Source organism: Vidua chalybeata, chromosome 5 (assembly GCF_026979565.1).
Source record: "Vidua chalybeata isolate OUT-0048 chromosome 5, bVidCha1 merged haplotype, whole genome shotgun sequence".
Lineage (NCBI taxonomy): Eukaryota > Metazoa > Chordata > Aves > Passeriformes > Viduidae > Vidua > Vidua chalybeata.
The window spans coordinates 44,776,706-44,798,579 of NC_071534.1; the positions used below are offsets into that span (position 1 = coordinate 44,776,706).

General features: G+C 35.6%; 1 protein-coding gene across 3 annotated transcripts in view; it reads right to left on the reverse strand.

The window, feature by feature from the left end:
* Nucleotides 1-21,874, reverse strand: part of NRCAM (neuronal cell adhesion molecule) — a 67,415-nt gene that overhangs the window by 25,514 nt on the left and 20,027 nt on the right. Inside the window, exons 10-24 of one of the 3 annotated variants that reach the window (XM_053942840.1) lie at nt 18,471-18,614; nt 17,352-17,463; nt 16,860-17,026; nt 16,629-16,776; nt 15,947-16,071; nt 14,643-14,672; nt 13,165-13,266; nt 10,278-10,475; nt 10,095-10,165; nt 9,001-9,226; nt 8,593-8,708; nt 5,032-5,236; nt 4,754-4,876; nt 3,543-3,719; nt 2,428-2,463 (exon numbers count right to left, since the gene is read on the reverse strand). In XM_053942840.1, the coding sequence (XP_053798815.1) occupies nt 2,428-2,463; nt 3,543-3,719; nt 4,754-4,876; nt 5,032-5,236; nt 8,593-8,708; nt 9,001-9,226; nt 10,095-10,165; nt 10,278-10,475; nt 13,165-13,266; nt 14,643-14,672; nt 15,947-16,071; nt 16,629-16,776; nt 16,860-17,026; nt 17,352-17,463; nt 18,471-18,614 (1,980 nt within the window). The remainder of the gene's footprint in view (nt 1-2,427; nt 2,464-3,542; nt 3,720-4,753; nt 4,877-5,031; nt 5,237-8,592; nt 8,709-9,000; nt 9,227-10,094; nt 10,166-10,277; nt 10,476-13,164; nt 13,267-14,642; nt 14,673-15,946; nt 16,072-16,628; nt 16,777-16,859; nt 17,027-17,351; nt 17,464-18,470; nt 18,615-21,874) is intronic. The other 2 variants (XM_053942842.1, XM_053942841.1) reach the window with 2 other exon arrangements.

Sequence of the window (21,874 nt, forward strand, 5' to 3'; positions counted from 1 at the left end):
TGTAGTACTATTAATTTGATCAATTTTAAGTAATTCATAACATCACAGTATTAGAAAGGAAAAATGACAAGTGCAAGTCAAATAGGAATATCAATTATAATAGAACAGCTTTTTCATCTAGTAAATAACATCTAATGATTTATTTGTGTAGGCTTGTGACACTAAAAATATTGGCTCTATTAAGATCCTTAGATTTACCACAGCAATATATCCCTCTGCACTTTAATTTATAATTTTACTTTGAGAAGTGAAATATGTCCCAAGTGGCACAGCTCACTAAGGTTTAAATTATTTGAATTCCTCCAGGACCATGTGGCTAATGTCTATGACTGGCCAAGCTGCAGGTCTTCACAGGCAGCTATCCAGTAGAAAACACCAAATGCAGAAATTTCAGTTCAGCAGTTTAGGCTGGCTGAATCTGGAACCTACTGTCTACTTAAATTCCAGGATCAGTGTGTTCAAATCAAAAGAAAAAGGAAAATTACATTTTCCTGGTAAGTTCTGCCCTTCAAAATTAAAAACTTGATATGTTTTTGATAGACCACAAAAAAGGTTGGGAATACCTAAATTTGTTCTGGCTTTGGGTCCAAATTAATAAGAACTGTATTGACATATAGGTCCTCCTGCACTTAATAGAGAAAGGAAAGTTCACTGCTGGGTACAGCTACTTTTTGAGTGGGCTGAGCACTTCTATCTTCCAAATCCACCCACTCATGAGACCAACTAATTTGGTGCTTGATCTGGATAATGTGATCCTCCTTTTCCTTACTCATGGTCCCTGATCAGTGGCAAAGCAGTTAATATGGTAATGTAGTAACCACTGAGAACATTCATCTCAGACCTGCAGCAGCTCAGATGTCCTAACAGATGTCATGGCTTTAGTTCTGTGCTGTTTGCAGGTCCAAAGTCTTCTTTGCAACTGCAAGAGCTACATGCTACAGGAATATGTGAAAACGTTGGAACCATAAACAACAAAGATATCTGCTTAGTTTTCAGAGAATCTGAGATGACAGCTCTGAAATGTGAGCTGCTCCAGCTAATCTTACAAATATTATGCTTTCTGATAGCCACATACAGCTATAATTAGACCTCAGTTTCACACACAGAATCCATTTCTCCTTGCATGAGTTTTTAGAGTCAGCTATAAATAATGACAACTTAATTTACATTTCTGCTGTGCATGTCCAGGACTAATGCCAGTTTGTTCCAACCTGTGCTGACTTCTCAGCTACAACTAGACTAAAATGGTAAAAAAGACTTATCGTGAAAATAATTGCACAACTTCACACACTTAGCAGAAACACATCTGACATCAGAATACACATATATATATACATATAAAAATATATACTTTATATGCCCAAATGCAGGCATGCATATATTTATATATTGTCTGATTTATACCAGACTGAGTGAATGAATTTCTGTCTTATGGCTATCGTTCACAACATCTGATAATCAAGTGAAAAGAAACTAAATGTAAAATAATTCATGCTGTCTCTTCCAAGTTCATTAAAAATGTTGGGTACTTCATATACAGATTTTGACTTGTGATGTTTATGGTCTGAGAATCTGAAGCACAGGTGTTCACTAGTGTTAATGACACCTGTCATTCAATGGCACCTCTGTACAGAAAGTGTTCCTGAGTTTGAGCTACCTCAGGACAACCTTGGCTTCTGACAATGAAGGTATCAAAATTCATTAAAACTGTGTGCAAAATGGCATAATAAAGAACTAAATATTACCAAAATTCATGATAAAGAATGATACTAGCTTGTACTCACTGAAATATCCTCAAGTACTCACTCACAAGATCTGTGAACCTAAAACAGTGGGAAGACATTTGCTTGTATATTCAATCTGATACTCAAACTGAGAAGCAGACAGAGGGTATTGTCAGTCATCTGTCTCCTATGCACAGTTGGCTTGCAAATGAAGTAAATGTGCTCAAGTGGGTAGCAGTAATCCACAGTGAGAACAAGACTGCAGATAGTTTTTTAAAACAAAAAATGCACATGGCACAAGCAATAAATGAATCTCCTTTGCTAAAGTACTATTTTTTCTACTCCAGCTAATCAGTGCTAGTGCACCTGGATCCTGAATATTTATGACAGTGACATACATCTGTTAAATGTTCAGAAATAATTAGACTTTGCTGAAGCAAAGCTAATGAATTCCCCTGGAACTCTGTGGCAAAATAAACAGATGAAAGGTATTAATAAGCATTCTGGATTCCTTTAAAAAAAAAAAAAAAAAACCAAAACCAACAAACCCAAACAAAAAACCCCCACAACTGTTTTCTTCCAGTACTGATTATACTTTGTACAAAAATGTGTAGTCCAAGATTTTCTGTCCTTACCACTGCAATTTCCCCATTTGCAACACTGCAAAATCCACACATTAATAAATCATGCAGTTTCATTTTACCTTTGCCTGCACCTACAGCAGGACGGAGAATACCAGCTTTAATGGAGGAAGACAAGAACAGGAACACTACATAATTAGATACAACACCAAAGGAAACATACATATATAATTTCACTATAAAAAGCATGCAGACTAGATAAAATGTATTAATTCAAATAAATTAGAAACAATCCATTTATGCTGAACCCTGACAGACTACTACAAGACAAAATGATTGTACATGCATTTACAAAATTTTATTGGTCATGCTTGTTAGAGTGCAAGATTTAAAATAAATGCAGGTCATATGCAAAGAGAAATTGCATTGAATAGCAATTGATCTATGGCAATTCCAGTAAACCATCATTTTACTGAGCATAAAAATATGTGAAAACATGGTACCAAAATAGACTTATTAATATAAAGATGATCAAAATGATAAAAAAAGTTCTAAATTTCCTGTTGGCTTTAAATTATTCTTATTTTTTTAAGCATCCATATTTAATTAAAAAACAACTTTAACAAAGCTCTAGAATGGCTATGAATATAAAAATCAATGGTGACAGGATTTAACAATATACTTAGTGGTTTTTAAATACTATACAGTTACTTGGGGCCATAGATGACAAATTTATTTCAAGAGTTGCACAGTTTTTTGGCAGTTCTGTGAAAGCAATTTAGATTTCACAGAAGTTATTGCATACTACAAAAAAGAAATAACTTCCTCTAATCACAAACCTGGGTCATTCCAGTATTTTTCTCTGTGACCAAAGCTGGTCAATAATGCAGAATAGGTGAATAGACAAAGACCACTAAAAACATAAAGTTACATGAAACTTGAAGTCCAGACAGGCCAATGTCTGTCTTAGAGCTTGTGAGTCGATATTAGAAGAAGAGGCTTTATACCTCTTTGGGGATTTCCATTACAACAGAAAGTCTTTACATGTATTTTCTTTAAAAATATTTAAAATACTTTATTAGTGTATATAACACAGTTAAGAAAGGTCCAGAAAAAAAATCACTCGGCCTATTTCCTTAGTGGAAGGAAACAATAGCAATATTTAGATACAGATGTTTAATACAATCTGTAGTGTTTTCTAAACTCAAAGGCCTTTCCTTATACATACATATCTTACCTTCATCCATAATTGTTACTGCTTCCTCAGTTATCTGACTTCCCGATCCAACTGAAGTTTGTGCGTTAAAGTAAAACTTGTACCGGGTGCTGTAATTTAAATTTTTTAGTATCAAGCTGCTCTCATTGGCAGGAATTCTTATCTCTACCAAGGGACCCAATTCATGTGTGTTGTTGACTGTTGTTAAAAAAAAAAGAAAAACAAAAAAATTAGGAAACTTGTGTACGCTATCATTGTGTTTAAAAAGGCTTTTGGTTTGTATGCATTTTTTTTGCTTGTCTGCTGCATCTAGACTTTCAAAAGAAAGTCATTTTTGTGTAAAAGTGCCAAAATCCAACTGGGAGATAGGAAACACCAGCAAGTTTTTTAAGATCAAGTTTCATTCTCATAAATCTCTGAATCCAAGGCAAATGAGTTCAGTTTAAATTATCTGAATTTATGCAGCATTGAAAAACTCCTTGACCATTGAAAAAATCTGAAACTCTAAGCTCAATGTTTACAGGAAAAGTAAACACTGAAGCTACTTGTGTCTAATGCCAAAAAACAGTGGGATGTGGTAAGTGGAAGTAAATGAAGTAAACTTCATTTATCTGTTCCATGTATATGAAACTCTTTCCTTTCCAGTGTCACTGCTGAGAAATTTCTGGGCTAAGTAAGCAGCTGGGATCCAAAAGAAGTGATTTAATAGCTCTGAAATTAGTAAATGGCATATTTATAGATTTTTATTTTTAAGATAATAATACCATGAAGATTGGAAAAGCAGACAACAGTGTCATTTGGCATACTTTGATTTACTTCTAATGTCATTTTCTCTGCAGTTAGAATATAGAATTTGTAAGTAGTAGTATCTTGCATCTAACTTGGATGCCACTTATCTGTAGGACCTCACCTCCATTTGTCTGTGAATTATGGTTTGAAGTAATGAAAGTAATAAAAATGTTAACTTTGTACTACAGCAAGAAAATATTTCCATGTACAGTCATCTATATTATCAAAATATATTAGTTTTTTTTCAAACTTGATATTTACAATGCAATCATATCTTTTGTACACTATATATGTAGCCTAATTTTTTCTTCATAAATGGATTATTATTTGGTAGATACATTGCCAAAGTTAGAATTTTATCACAGAATCAAATAATGGTTTGGGTTAGAAAGGACTTGAAAGATCAGAAGTCCAACCCCCAAAATATATTAATTTTAACTTACTTGGCTGAAACTTCAGCGTATATGATGTCAAAACACCATTTGGATGGGTGGGTGAACCCCACTCCAGAGTCAGAGAGTCCAGTGTTGGGTTAGTAATCTTCAGAAAGGAGGGTGAACTAGGAACTTTTAAAAAGAACATAGAGTAAATACAAAGTAGATTAACTTAAAACAGGTTTTTAATTATTAATTCTTAAGAATATTATTTTATGAAGATTATTATTTTATGAAGTCCAAGTAAACCTCATTTAAGTTTAATATCTAGGTTTTTCATTTCATACCTCCTTCAGGGGTCTTAAATACTTTGTCTGGGCTTGCTGGTCCTTCTCCTTTACCATTAACAACTCTAACATTCAGCTTGTAGGAACTATAGGGCTCCAGCCCTGGTAACATTCCAAAAGTCTTGTTTCCCCTGAAAGTCAAGATCTTTTTTTCTATGTGTCGTCTACTCCTTCTGGATAGACTCTGCACTTTCCAGTAGTAAACCTAAAGACAGAAAAAAAAAAAAAAATGAAGTGAGTGCTTAGCTGTTCTGATTTTCTAAACTCTAAGCTTTTCCTTAAGTGTCCATGAATTATAGGTAGAAACAACTGCAATTTGAATAAGCTCAGGTTAGACACAGCACAGAGTTTTTCTGCTCCAGAAACAGACCTTGTCCAGAAACAGTCTACACAACCGGGTACAGACTACTGCCTGCCAGTTCTGCTAATGCTCAAAACCAGTTTGATACAAGTTCTGGTTCGGAACTACATTGGTCTGTGATCATTCTCCTGTTATTCAGTCTATGTGAGAGGCAGAAGTTATCCATTCTTTCAGTAAGATGCCTACAGGTCTTCTAAAGCAGATTTGGACCTTGCCTCCTCGTTAGATCACATCCCAGACCATGCTATTCCTTGATGTTAGATTACCTATAAATGGGGAAAAAGATTTGACTTGGCTGGAAAAACACACAAGTTCTGAAATTATTCTAAGGAAAGCTGATTCTGATGTCCATTGAGCTGAGTTTCTAAGAAACTACGTAAGAGCCTCAGAGGTACTTTCCCTTTCTCTTTACTACACAGTCTCTCTCTGCCATGGTAACTTGAAAGATATTAATAGCTGCCCCTCCAAAAGACTTGTGTTACTCCTGGGATCATCACCTTCAAATACGTAATTGTTTATTTTTCACAGCATCGTTTTCATGCACAAATGATCACAAGCTAAAGATGATTAAGAAATCTAATTGAATAAAAAAATCTATTCCTATTCAGTCCAACTGTAAAATACCTCTTTAATTTAGGAAGCCGGGATTTCACATAGGAATTCAAAAAAAGGGGCTGTTAAGACTGGCAAAGCCCAGCTAGATAGCTATAAAGCAATGTTACACTTACATCAGCTTTCAACATACCGTTTCACTCCAATCACTTTTAAATGCCACTGTGTTTTACATGGTTTAAGTTAATGTTTTTCAGTATCACCAGCTGTCATCTTATAACTCTCATCCTATCAGCTGGTGTAGAAAATAATTTACAAGCTAACAAAACTTGAAGTGTTGGTACCATTGGTACTGAAACTCAAGCTATAATAAATGAGAGTGCATCACATTTTCTGTAATTTCTTACTAAGTTTGAAAAATTTGATAGTACTGCAGTAGATTGAGTAATAGGTAGATTAATACAAGAGCAAAATATGAATTATGTGCTGCAGACTGCTGCTTAGTTACACATCTTCCTGCTTTTTCAGACATTTGCCTTCAAGATGTGACTCTTTAGCCTCTCTCTTGGTTCTCTCTTTATTAAGAAATCTGTCCCCAGTCCAACACTGTATATTGGGCTACTGAGAGAAATAATTTTATAAATTAGGAAAGCCTGAGTGTACTAGTAGGATTTTGGTTCTGTGTTTACAAGAGCTCATCATTTTCTTTGTAAGCTATGTCAGTACTGAAGATACTTCATGCATGAAAAGTTTTAAGTTTGTATTGAGAGAAAGCTTTATAATAACAGCTACCCACCAGGTCCTATGATTTCTCATGCCTTGTCTAGTTTTTAACCTATTTTAGCTTAATTTAGCTGTATTTGCAAAAATTATTTAAGGTATTCTTGCTGCATCTGCAACTTATTCAGATTGTCACATTTCTCCTAGCTAGAACAGCAAAATTACTCAGTGGTCTAGTCTGTTGTCAGTCCTGTGGTTGTGAGCTTGTTTTATTTATTATTATCAAGTAACTTATTTGACCTTCAGTTTTGCTTAGTTTTGTGTAATTGTGTGGCTCTCTTCCCCATCGAAAAAAAAATATACCCTATATAGAGAAAGCATAACAAATTAAATAGAAGTGATCATGACATGACTAACCCCCTAGATCACATGGAAAGTGATCCTATTAGTGATTACAGGACAGAAGATAACCCTCAGACACTGAAAGTCAGAGGAAAAAAGAAATGTCCATCCAAACTTTGGATGATGACAATTCACTGTAACCATGCTGTTGAACTTAACACCTGATGTGTTAAGTTGGCAGAAATGTGTCTATGGATTTTGGTTTTGGTATTATTATAGATCTTTAATAGAAATTTGGTGATTTATATTAAGAGCTTTAGTGTTGCTATAACTTGATTAATAATTACCATTAATTTCACTAGATTCTAACTCTTTAATCCTACATTATTTTGATTGCCCATTTCTGCATGAAATACCAGGTTGATGTAAAGCTGTCATCTAATAGGTAAGCATTTAAGAGACTAGTGAAGTCCTGTTTTTCATCTGAGTTTATTGAGTTTGTGTGGCAAAGCAGCACACAAACTACTAACATTCACACTATGTCATACAGAACTACTTTATGTCTCTCTGGATGGTGGTATTTTCTGCCAGGAAACAGACACCCACATACCATGAACTCACATTCATGTGGTAACCAGCCATAGAGCACTGAAGTTCAAATTCAACGCTTTTGACTGCTCCATTTTATAAGTATGGTGTATATTTATTTTCCTCCAAATACTCCTTACTGTTTTAATTTTTCAAATATTTCTTTTACCTCCTTTCACGTAAAAAGAAGTAGTTCAAGTTAGTCTTAATCTAGTCTGGGCTAAGTAATCTGTTTTATTAGAACACACTTATGACAATACTTGCAGAGAAGCAAAGAATTAGTTTGATTTTCTTCTATTGTTACATAGGATGTCAGTATATCCTCACTGAAGCAACTTTTCCCTATCCTCCAGGGACACCAGGTTCAAATCTTGAAGTCCTCCTGTCTCCTCTTCTCTATTAAATTGCAGTCTTTCTTCTCCAGCACAGCCTTTTCAGTTATGACCAAAGGCAGCACACTACCTTACAATAAGCTTCCTTCCATATATGGGCACTCCAAATCTTCTGCCATTTCATATGTCCTTAAGTTGAGCTTTTACACTGAGCTTTTTCTTGGCCTCCAAAAAGACACAGAACCCAGCATATACTAGTAAGTGTCCAGTTACTCTCAATTAAAGATATGATTAATCACATTGAAGCAGAAAATTAGTAACCTTAGCGCTGGACTAAAAACTAGTACTTCACATCCTATAAATTACTTTGGAAAAAGATTTGTAAAACTGTTACCATTCTTTAACCTGTTTAACATGTGCAAGCTTGTTTGCAAACACATGCCATTTTTCTTCAAGGACAGTGTCACAGGAAGCTAATGCTACAAGGCTGGAAGATTGCTGAACTCTGTATGAATTGCATCAAAGCTGTTGCTCTTGTCAGCAGAACTTGGGTGCTCCCTGAAAAGCACGAGTTCTCTTACATGTCAGTTACTTCAATCTGGATACAATCTCAAACAGGAAGATTGATCTATTTTAATAAACAAGGAAGAGAATAACCGTACTTACTTTGTACCCTTGAAGATGTCCCCGAACAGTTTTTAGTGGAACTGGGTCCCAATGCACCTTTGCTAATGTGCTGTTAATAACATGAACCTGCACATTGCCTGGAGCAACCATTGGCACTGTGTAAAAAGGATGCAACAAGCATCTAGTTAGAATTAGAAATCACACAAACACAGTTTTTTAAAATGAGTCTTTGCATTGTACTCATGGAGTAGGTTAAAATGTTCCTGTGTTTTCAGGATTGATACTACAAAGTAGTATGAAGCCTTTACTATCTCTGAATTGCTTCCTTTTAATTAAAAAAAATAACTACTATCCCCCTTATCAATATTTCAGTATCTTAAATACCCATTCAGGTTACACATTTAGTTCCTTTTAATTAGGATAACTGAGTCAAACTACAAAACTTACAGTCTTCCCCTGAATGTCCAATCACCTCTGATGGCTCTGGTGCATACCCCAAGTCATTTAAAGCTTGCACTTTTACTTCATATGGAACAAAAGTTGGTGTACCAGACACAATATATTTAGATACATTTGCAACTATAACAGATGTCCATTCATCATCAACGTCTTTCTGGCGCCAGCTGACTTTGTACTGAAGCCCTGGTCCATTAGACTGAAAACCTTTTAAAGGCTGAAAGGAAAAGAATTTTTTTTTTTTAATATTCCGAAGCATCTAAAAAATCTTAACTTAGAAAGTTGATTCTTTTATAGAATGTCAATGAAAATTTACCACTGTATTCTGCAACAGAGAAGCACTGCTGAAAGTTATGCAATTTAGCTTTTACAGGAGGTCACTTCAGTTAACTAGTTTTTTTTCAGTTTTCACTCTTTGGTAAAAAGCACATTGAATGATGTTGGTGGCTAATTCTTATACAAACAGCACATTGTGATTTCTGTATATATATTTTGTTTTCAAATATTTTTTAAGAAGTGGAAGAGAGAAAACCAGACTTGCACCAACTCCTTGTAAATAGTGTACCCTAGGCAATATTTCTTGCCTGAGAGGGCAAACTGGTTATACATGGTTCTCCTTGAGCTCCTCTCATGACGGTAAGGGCATGATGGAGAAAACTTCAACAGAAATTTTCTAGTGGAAAAGTGCACAATGATCAGTTTATCGTAACAGGTGACAGTAGAAGGAGCATTCACATTAGAATTCACTCTAAAAATTGGACTGTACTTGAAATAAACCTCCACTTATATTTTGAAATTTTCCTAAACTGACAGCAAATCATCCTGTAATTACTTAATTATTGGTTTATCTTGAGAAATCACGCAAGGAAATATGCCCCCCCACCTTTAACTTATTTTCATATTTTTCAAAAAAAAATTCAGTTTTTTCATGAAAATGAAGATGGGGAATGTATGAATTTAGCTCTTTTTCAAGACTATTTTAAGCAGGTAATTGGGTATTCTCATCATTGGTTATTAAAAAAAAAAAAAAAAAGCTATTCACAAACCTGAAAACAAATGAAACCTTGAAAAAAGACCCATCTTACCTCCCATGTTATTACCAAATTATCAGGTTCTGAGCCTATCCCCTGTACATTAGCAGGATTTTCATCAGGGCCTAAAAATGAAATATTTACACGTGAACAAGAATGGCTGCTGTGTGATTCCAAGCAAACTCAATGCTATTCATAGCAGGAATCAATCACCGGTAAGTGGGAATAATTATTTACTTGCAGATTTTGTCAGGTACTGCTCAGATGGCTCACTCGGCTGGCTTCTGCCAATCTTATTGACAGCTATCACACGGAAGGAGTAGTTGACATAGGGAGACAACTTCAGCTGCACCGTTGTCTGAGTGCCAGGGACTTCCGTCTGGTAATGCCACACTCCTGGTTCATGCAGTGCATCCTCATACTCAATTACAAAGTCTGCAAGCAGGAATTGAATCCAACTTTACGTCAAAACTTGAATCAGCTTCCCAGACAAGCATAGGCATTTCTGAATGAGCTAGCCAGAAGGGATTGCTCCAACTAGTGCTTTCAAAAATCATGGAACTTGACATGTAAATACATAAACCATAGCACAGATCTATAATGTGGATGTCAAAAGTAGAAATAAAGGTGAAACATAAAAATAAACCCTTACTTTTATCCTTTGCTGCTGTCACTAATGCAGCCATCTCTCAGGTAACACATTATTACAAAAGCACTCTCTCAGGTACCGGATTTTAATTTAATGGGAATCCTTGAACTATCACAGCAAGGAAGTGGAATTTGACTCCGAAATACATTGTTCTTAGTTGTATCAAGCAGACAGCAGGCAGTATCTGTATAAATTTCAAACTCCCTGAATATCCCATTTTCTCCAGTGAAACTGGCATAAAGAAAATCTATTTAAAGTCAAGAACCTATACTTAAGGAAGGTTTTTGAGAGCACTTTTCATTATCATCAAATTAAATCAGGGAATGTATGTTCAGGAACTAAATTTCTTGAGAGTACTCTGTGTGAATATTATGATGATTACTGTTAAGACCTTACAAAGTATATGTAACCTCAGGGATAAAAAGGTTTGAAGAATTCCAAAAAGAAAATCATATACATTATGAAAGACAAAAGGACATTTTTTTACAGATGTGAAACAGCCAAAAACCTGGCTGTAAGATATGAAATATGAATTCTGAAAGACTTAGGAGGAATTTTTTGGACACAATAAATAAATGGGAGAAGAATCCCATGGAACCTGGAGCATAGAAAAATGCACAGTTTGAGGAGCAAGATGTAAAAGAGGTGAGTTGTACTAATCATAGCCTTCTGGCTGGCAGATTTCATTCTGACCTAAGTAGTAAGAGAAAGAGGGAGTATTGACCCCAAATTACTGTCTGAGCTACTGCTGCTGTTGTGTGCTCAGTATAGAGGTCTTGGGATGGGATGTCTCCTGGATAAAGCTTTGCTGAAAAAGTGAGAATATTACATGCCAAAAAGGTTTTCACTACTGCTTTTTTCTTCCCTGGTCACTAGCCTTCTGCCTGCAACTCTAGTAGAATAATTTATAGGCAACTTCAAGGGAAAAAAAAAAACTATCTGAGCTTTCAGAGAGAATCTAGCATGTCAGTCATATTGTGCAAACAGGTCATTCCTAATGAAGTGCAATCCTTGAGTCTTCGTCTGCACTTTGAAGTGGTATCAAGTGAATCCTTGAGCCTTCATCTGCACTTTTGCAGCAGCAAAAGAAATAGGCTTACTCAGGAAGCAAACGCCTTATTTTGCAGCCTCTAAGAAGACCATGCAGCAATAGAAATTGTATTATAATTAAATCCAGCATTATTTAGTTAGAAAAGTTCAGTTTCCAATATGAGAGTGCATGCAGTATCTTGTTCTAGAAAAACCTACAAGAGACAACACTGCCTAGTATTAACTTTTCTGCAGTAGTTTGATCTCATTCCTACAGAAAGACAACATTTCTCTCTTCTGGAGTGGAAAAAATGAGAATACTAATGAAAGTATATGTATATGAATAAACCACTATTCAACTATTTACGCTGATCTTCTGTATATTACATTTTAAGGTATATTACTAGTTGATATACATTAGAGATGCCTGAGACTGTAACATTTCAGAAAAATCACTTAGTGCTTCATTAAAATGTAGTCAAAATCTTTGATGTGTTCAGAAACTTGTGAAATTCTGTTTTTTACAAATCCCCCTTTCCAGATACCTGATCGTTATGGTTTGTTTTCAGTGTTGGTACTGACCCAGCATCAAACCCTGGAGAGCAACACCCAATAAGTCAGTCTAACTAATTAATTCCAAACATAACATCTACACTGGTCTTGGCAACTTGTGGCAGTTATTATCTAAAAACACACTGCATAAATAATGAAATAGTTGAATTAAGTTGCTCATAGGGAAAAAGTTATGTCAAAAAGTCTTTCTGATCCCAAGATTTTTTGGAAAACAAACATCTTTGTTCCTTACACCTAAATTCCCCCTCTATCCTCTCTGCTCCATACAGGCAGGAGTTTTCATTATGTTTAATGGGAAGAATAACAGCATTTAATACCAATTTACTGCCTCAAAATTTTATAGATATTTAATTGTTTCATTTTATGGATATGGTTTATTCTTTTAACTGTCTGGACTAGAAAAATCCCAGAAAAACTATCTACCTTATATTTTCATGAAGAATAAACTTCTGCACCAGTAGAGATGGATAATCACTGATGATGGTGGTACTGATGCTATTTCAAATCACAGAATTACAAAAGAGTTAATGCAAGATGTTAGTAGCTCTCTCCTTCAGAAGCATACAAGCAGTGAACAAGTCTGCTCTCTACATATTCATAAAATTTAACCTTGTCAGACAGACCTCATATCAATATATATAACTTCTATATTATCTAGCATGAGTTTTTGAATAAAAAAGCCCAGCTCTTCTGGTCTTCCTGCTTGGCTGTACAGTAGTATTAAGGGTATGTTAGGTAAATAAATGGCAGCTGTAGAGAATTAATTTACCATTTTCCCATGCTGTACACAAAATTTATTCCAGAAATATTTGGAATTTGATAACAGTTAGAGCAACACCTTCAATGTAGTGTAGTAGACACAAACAAACATACTTGTAATGGGACTGTTGTTTTCATCTCCTGGTATCCAAGAGAGATCAATGCTTCTTTCTAGCTGACCTGTCAATTCCAAGTCAAAGGGTGGATTTGGCCGAGCTGTAAATCGAATGAACACAAAGTAAGTAACCACACCAGAATATGTACTATAATATTTGAAAAAAAATCCTTACATTCCAGTCAAAGAATTCCACAAATACAGCAGGGCAGGTCTACTCACTTATGTAAGCATGATTTAAAGACTAATAGCATGCAATTATTACAAAACAAAAATGGAGAACTGATATAACCTGGAAACTTCTATACATTAACAAGAATCAGTATTTATTTTTATCTATATCTGAGTGCACTGTGATATAAAAATGTGATGAGATGCAAGGAATTATGAAATGCCTGTTTAGTTTATCTTTGAATGATTATGGGTGGTTATCTATTGTAACAGACATACTTCATACAACATGGAAAATAAAGAAACATTCATATTAAAGAAGTTTTTCTGGAACCATTACAAATATTTTTATGTGAATTCAAAACAAGTATGCTTCAAACAGAAACTAATTGCAAGTTACTAAATTATTTATTTTTTGCTCTTCTTTTTAAAAGGCTCAGAAATACCACACAAGCTGTAATTATACATCCTTATAACACATAAAGATGTAATTGTCTGTTCCAAATTCAAAAAGGTAATTTATGATATGATTCATTACACAAAAATCATAACTAATAAGTAGGTTCATGTAAGAATACATAGGCATTTTCACTGATAGGATTTACATAAAAGTGCTCAAAACTCTTATACTTAAAAGTGTTTTAGCTTATTATATTACTCTTGAACCCTCAAATTCAGAAAATGTGCTACCAAATTAAAGTCTCTATACCACTAAATTTAAGACTATGCCTAACAGATTTTTTTTTTAGTTTTAATTTAAATTTTAAAATCTTAGCGATTTCATCAATTATAAGTCAAACTGGTTAATGTGGTCATATTCATCTTATGAGTGGAGTAAAAGGAAGATAAACTATGAAATATAGTAATAAAATAGAGCAGGACTACAAGGCTGCAAAACCAATGTTAACATACAACATAATTTGGTTGGGGCGAAGTGTTTAATAGTGAATTACCCTTTCACCAAAGAGTTGAATTTACATTTTAGATATTTCATTTATCATATAACTAATTCGTATTACAGTGTGGTCTATGAGAAATACATTGCCATACTATACCCAATCTTAAGTAAAAATAATTTATCTCTGAAAACCACTTATTCCCTAAATATAAAGCAGCCTGCACCGTAACATTCCTAAGTTCAGTGCTATAGTAATGAAGTAGTTGGTAAAATGGGATGAAACCACATAGACACAGACACACACACACACAGAGGAAAAGGGAAAAAAAAAGGCAAAAAAAATTGCAACAGGCAAATGAGCAATATATCTGCCTGATGATGTAGAAAGAGAACTTTGTTTTAGTTTACCGTAAATGATAGCTGGTGTTGGGGGAGCAGCTGAAAAGAACATTAATATAAAGGATTTAATCAGTTAGTAGCCAAGGAAACAGAATATTGTAGGTAGTTAAAGACTATAATTATTAGAGACAAAGAAAATTTAACTTATTTAGATTAAATGGTTAATTTAAAAAAAAACCACGATAATTTTTCCCTCAAGAGCTAAAAAGGTGTTCTTGAATATTTTATTCATTTTTAAAAATAAGAACAGATCACGAAAATAAATAAAATAAGCAATCCTATAAAAATGCCTAAATAAGTACTAGTTTTTTGGCTCAGATCATTCCTGGATAGGCATAAGATCACAGCAGAATTTTAAAACACGAAGATACTTGCTCTGAGTCTCAGATTGAACTAATGTAAGAATCATTCACGACATCTACTTAAAACTTTCTTACAAATTGGAGAAGGGGCAAAGTAATATAATTGGCAAGAATCTGCAATCATAAAAACTTAATAGAGAACTTAACTAAAAATACAATCCATGAAAAGTCATACAACCAAGTATGCTCAGTCTTTCTGAAGCATAATTTAGTTGTCGAAGAGATTCCTGAGAAAACATTCTCCCAACACAACAAAGACATGTTCCTGTTGGAAGGAGTCCAGAGGAGGGCCACTAAGGTGACCACAGTGCTGGAGCACCTCTCCTATGAAGACAGGCTGAGAGAGTTGGGGCTGTCCAGCCCAAAGAAGAGAAGGCTCTGGGGACCCCTTAGAATAGCCTCCCAGCACCTACACAGGCTCCAAAAGAGCTGGAGAGCACCTTTTCACAAGGGCATGTAGTTGTAAGACAAGGAAGAATGGCTTCAGCTAGAACAGAGTGGGCTTATGTTATGTATTAGGAAGATGTTTCTTATGGTGAAACACTGGAACAGGTTGCCCAGACAGGTTGTGTGGAAGGTGTCCCTGCCCAAGGCAGGGGGGTTAGAACTAGATGACCTTAAAGGTACCTTCCATCCCTTGCCATTCTGTGATTCTACCATGTTTATTTCCAAATACCCTGCAAAATTGAATTTCCTGTAGTAGCTCAGATGTGATCAAAATAAAAAGATATATAGCATGAATCTGTCCTCTAGCTACTCAGTCATTTTGTAAGTAACAGATTCAAATGTAAACTGTAAGGTGGAACTACATTTTTTAAAAATTGAAACACATTGACACTTAGGTGGCATTTCCTTTATCCTGGCCTAAAAACCAAAACTATGTTTGTGCTTTTCACTTTAAATCTAATGCTGTTTTCATACTTAACAGTAGAAGTTTGAGAGCATTCTTACCAACAACAGTAAGCACAGCACTTGCTGAAACACTGTCCAGAGTAGTATTAACTATGCAAGTGTATGTTCCATCATCTTTATCAGTTACATTCATAATGGTCAAGTTGTCTTTGCCAACTAGAAACCTGTAAATACAACAAATTCAGCCACTGATTTTTCAATAACTGGCACTGTTATAAGAAATTTGCATAAAACATTATCAAATCCTATATACTTGTACATACCTGAACAGCTATGTTTACCCAAGTTAAGCTATGGGACAACATCATCTTTTTTTTTTCTTCATTGCTCTTGACCATCTTCCCACAGTAACTTTTATTCTAATGTACTTTTCTTTCCAAATATATTCAAAGAAATTTTAAATATTTGTGATCCAGAGCAAAATAGCTTTCTGTTATCTGTTTGGCTTCTCATGTCAATTATCTTTACCTTACAATTTATCGAGAAGATCAGTGTGCAAAGTCTGTATAAATACTTACATCTCATTTTATTTTTAATTCTATCTTAATATTTTCATCACACTAGGTAAGTCATTCAGTAACCAAATACTGGATAGCCATGATGTTAATCAGTCTTCTTTGGAAAATGTCAATGGTCAATATGTTCCTTTCAAAGATCAGGAAAAGGAGCAGACAAAAGGACCTCGAAAATTAAAAATAAAGGAAAACTATGTGGTCCTTACCTTTCATCATCTGGCAGTTCATCATTGTCCTTCAACCATGTAACTGTTGGTAGTAAGGTAGAATCATGTTTAATTATACACTCAAAAGAAACCTGGCCATATCTCTGAATCACTTTGTATTCTGGCTGTTTAATGATCATCGTTGGATCTGAAATTTAAAATTAAAATTAGATATCCAGAAAGTCTGAAATTCTGTACTAATCAGTGATGAAAGAACGACTAATTTCTCACCTTTAATTTCCAACTGCACCTCATTTTGTATCTTTCCTAATTCATTTCTTGCTACACATGTGTATGTACCAGCACTATTCTTCTGAGCCACTGGAATTTCCAAGGTTCCATTATCATGGAAAATGTACTCATTTCCACGCAGGATGCTACCTTTCACCCCCTTAAACCTTTATATAAGAAGTAATATCATTAGCCAGCATCCCAGTTAAATTCTGTATGGTTTTATTATCAATAAAATACAAACTTAGGACTGCCACATTAGAAAATAGAGACAGAAGACTCAAAGAAATTTAAACTTGACTCTGTAGGCGTAACTTTACTGCTGGTTCATTAGATATATGCAATATTGTATTAGGAAATTGTATACAGCATCTATTTTAAAATATACTATTTTACAATAGTAAATAGAGTTAAGAGTTTTAAAGCTTTAAGTGTTTGTTTCCATAGATATAACTGGCTCATCCAGTGTAACACAGCACAGCTAGAGCTTACCATTCAATTTCGGGCTTAGGTGACCCAAAATAAGCACAGTCTAGCAATGCGGGACTGTCTGCAATGACTTGATACAGTTTATTAGCAGGAGTTAGAATTCTGGGTGGCTCAGCTGAAAAGACAAAGATATCTGTATATAGTTACAAAGTCACAAATAGTAAATACATACTAAAAAGTATAGCTACAAATACAAAATACAAAGACATTAAGAATGGCCTAAAGAATTACATAAAAACATTTTTCTCTGAGATGATTTCGGGTTGCAGTCTGAGTTCAAATACATTGTACTGGTACTAGCCTGAGGAAAAGTTAATGCAGGGAAATTATCTTGTGAAAAACAACTCTTTCTTGCCTATTTACAAGTAATAATGATGGGCACCAAAAGCAATGATTTCAACTGGAAAATTTAAATCAATATATACTTCAAGAAGATAATCTCCTGAGTACAGACTGAACTATCTAATTCCAAACAAACCTGCAGGCAGAAAGAAGCTAGGATGCATTTTTGGTGTAACACCTAAATTTTCCTTCTTTTAAATGACAGTGTCAATCAACACATCTGCCAGTTCCTGCAGAAGAGTCACTAGAGGCCATTCTGCCCAGGATTTTGCTATTAGCTTTTTTAAATTCAGTGAGAAGAATTAGAGGGGCCACACAACATATTGTAATCAGAAACACATGCCAGGGAACCCTTAGAGACAAATGCATAATCATGTCCCCTTGCAGCAGCAACTTGGAGATCATCTGTTCCACTAATCCAAAACATCCAGACTCAATGAAACTGTATTGAAATGCACTAACTTAAGCAATACTAATTCCTGCCTTCTTTGTCAGGCTTCTGTTGGACTGACTTACACAAAAAAAATCAAAAAAGACATAAAATTTCTTCCAAGTTTTCCTTGCTTTCACATCTATCCTTCTCTCTTTGGAACAGCGAAAGTGAAATTCAGGAATATCTTAGAAATAACAAGATATGTATACCCTTGCTCTTTACAGGGGCCAGGAAATAGATCAATTCCCAATGAAGACCTCAAGCAAGGCTTGAGCAGAGAGACTGTGTGTTAGCAGGAGACAGCTGAATACCCAAGAGAACAGAAAAATATAAAGTCTATTTCTTACCCAGAACATTCACAAACGCATTTGCTAGCAAGTATCCATATTCATTAGAAGCATTGCACTGATAGACAGCACTTGACCTTTCTTGCACGTGTGAGAAAATAATGGTGTCACCATCCACCTTTCTGCTAGGATCTTCTGGGGCAACTGTTGGTGTAAAGAAAAAGAGTTATTGCTTTTCCTAAACTGCTATTGGATTGCAAGTTTCATACTTCTGAAAAGAAGGAAGAATCTGAAAGACCAATAGACCCTTTATGTTTTTTTTCCTTGGGTGACTGATCACTAGTAAAAATGTGAATTTTAATACAGTTTAAAAAGTTCTTCTCATTCTACAGGTATTGATTCATGATGATAGAGTTCCCATTTTTTGAGAGTTTTTTTTGTTTGTTTTCCAAGGAAGTGAAGCTGAGATTGTATTTTGCATGCAAGACAGAGGAAAAATACCAATATTACGAGATTCGAGCAAATACAGTCAATATCTAGAAAATTACAAAAATATTCCTGAATTTTGCTGAATGTCAAAAGAAAATGCTGGTAAAATGACATAGTCCTCTGTGACTTTAAAGTTTCAAATCAATTGTTACACCATAAATAATTTCACAAATATAAAAATAGCCATACTCAGTTGAAAATTATCTCAGAATAAAGAATAAGCATTCCTTCTAACCAAGTCAAGAAACAATCTTCTCAAGAGCAGAGTTAGTAATTCAGTAGATGGCACTCTTTCCCTTATGTAAGAATTATACAATGCCATTTCCTCGACTGTTCTGGAGTGGCCTGAACTGTCAAACAGCTTCTGCATCACAGAAGCATCCAGGACATAACTGAAAATAAAATTCTAAGAAAATACTGAAGAAGAGTAATAGCTGTCAGTTCTGATACAACTGGATGGCATTAGAGAAGTATAATGAAGAAAAAACTTAGCTTGCAACACCACACTGCATAAAAATGCACAATATATAGTTTAATATTTTATGTACATACTAAATAAGACCAGATATATTATTTTTGTATTAAAAAGCACAAGTATTATTCATAATGAAAATTAATGGCAAAATTACTGATCTACTAATACAAAAAATGGAGGTATTTATACATAAATAAATGCATCCTAGTTTGGCTGCATCATCTAAATTGACACCCTTATTGAAGCTTAAAAAAATGTATTTGTGGAACACATTCTCATATAAGGAAATTCTTATTCAAATTCATAAAAAACATCAATCAACTAAATTAACATCAATTTTCTGTGACAGGAACCTTTTGATTCAGACAATACCTTAGTTCTCATTTGTAAAGAAAATGGAGACATTTCTCCTGCATTTTCTTAAAGTATGTATTACTGAATTCTCTACAAGAGAAACCAGATGAAGGAGCTCACAGTTCTGTGGTTCTGCTTAAGAGTATTTCCAGCTTGGATGAAATCTAAGCCCATTTTTCATGTAAATATCTCAATTCCTAAACAACTGCCTCAAGAACAGATTTCAATTTCCATTTTTTCTGGTCTTCCATCACTCTGAGTTCAAATCAACATCACAAATTCAAAAATTTTGGGAAGGAAGAAAAAGGTACTGAGATTTTAAATGCTTATTCTCTGAACTTCTGGATTGCTGGCATGTACTTTTCTCTCTTTTGCTTTACCTCCTATTGTGTTCCATGTTTCACATTGCTTCCTTTTCTACATAAATGCCATTTTCATTAAAAGATTCATGGGCTGAAAATAGCCGGAGCAGGTGAGTAGCCCAGCAGGCAGGCCAGTCAGCTGCGGGAAGCGCTCTGTTTCTGCATACAAATCATAGTTAAACAGAAGACAGGCACAATTGCTCTCCCACGAGGAAGGAGAACTGCCCACAGCCATTCCAAGCATGATTGCTTCCAGCCCTAGGCTCTGGGCTTCCCTCCACTCATGCCCTCTGAATCCTGCAGCACTTTCTGCACCCAGGTGGGTCATTAATGGGTGCACAGACTGCCCCTTCACACACACTCCAACACATAATCCCTTACAGGATGATGGTGGGGCCCCTCCTAAGAGATGGAAGCCATTAGTTCAATCTTCTATGATTGAAGGAACTGCATTGTAAAAGAACGATCTAACCACTAAATTATTATAAAAAAAGAGGGGCAGCATCTTCCTTCCCACTGCTGTACTGAAGGAAAAAAGGAGATAGCCCCTTTCAGCTGTCTGAAGGAAAGGAGGTGCCTGTTCTCCGAAAAGGGCTTCAAGCTGGCGTCCCAAGAGAAAAGAAGGCAGAAGTGTCAGGTTAGCTGGTGCTTTCTGTTAATTGGTCTAGCCAACTGGATGCTGAAGGGCACTGATTCAAAAGCTCCCTGTTAAGACAGGCATCTTTTTAACTGTCTGTTGAATACAGCTTCTTAAATGGTCTGAAGCATCCACTGCTGCACTCACAGACACAGAAACATTGAGCTTGGAAGAGACTTTTGGAGGTCATCTGGTCCAACGCCCTGCTCAAGCAGGGCCACTTGGATCCAGTTATCCAGAATTGTGCCCAGATGGAGGAAGGATTACTTTCCTCTACCTGCTAGCTATACTTTTGTCTCATGTAGCCCAGGATAACGTTAGCCTCTTTGCCACACGGGCACGTTGCTGCCTCATGGTCAACTTGGCATCCACCAGGATGCCCAAGTCCTGTTCTGTTAAGGCACTATCCATCTGGATGGCCCCCAGCATGTACTGGCACTATGGCTGTTCCTCCCAAGGTGCAGGATTTGTTCCACAGATCACCCTCTGTGGGTTTGGCCATTCAGTCATTTTTCTATCTATCTCCCTGCTGTTTATCCAGCCCCTACTTCAACAGCTTGTCCATGAAGATCTAATGGGAGACAGTGTCAAAGGCCTCACTGCAGTCCAGGCAGATATTATCCACTACTCTTGCCCTCGTCTATACGGCCAGTCATTTCATCATAGAAACGTATCAAGTTGGCCACCCCGTGGTGAACCCATGAAAACTACTCCTGAAAGCTTCTTGTCCTTAATGTGCCTTGAAATGGTTTGCAGAATTAGCTGCTCCTTCACCTTCACAGGGACAAAGGTGACTGTAGTTCCCTGGTTTCTCCTTCTGGCTCACTGAAGACAGGAGTAGCATTTGCTTTCTCTCTGTCTTTAGGCACTTCTCCCAGTTACCATGATCAAGCAAAGATTATTGAGACTGTTCTTGCAATGACATATGCCAGCTCAGTCAGCACTTGTGGCTACATCCCATCAGGGGCCACACACTTAGGTATGTTCAGTTGGCTCCTGACCTAATCCTTTTCCACCAGGGGTACATCTCATTCTAGTCCTTTCCCCTGGTTTTTGGGACCTGGGATTCCTGAAGGTCAGTCTTGCTAGTAAAACCTGAGGAAAAATAGCATGCAGTACTTCAGCCTTTTGCATATACCAATCTACT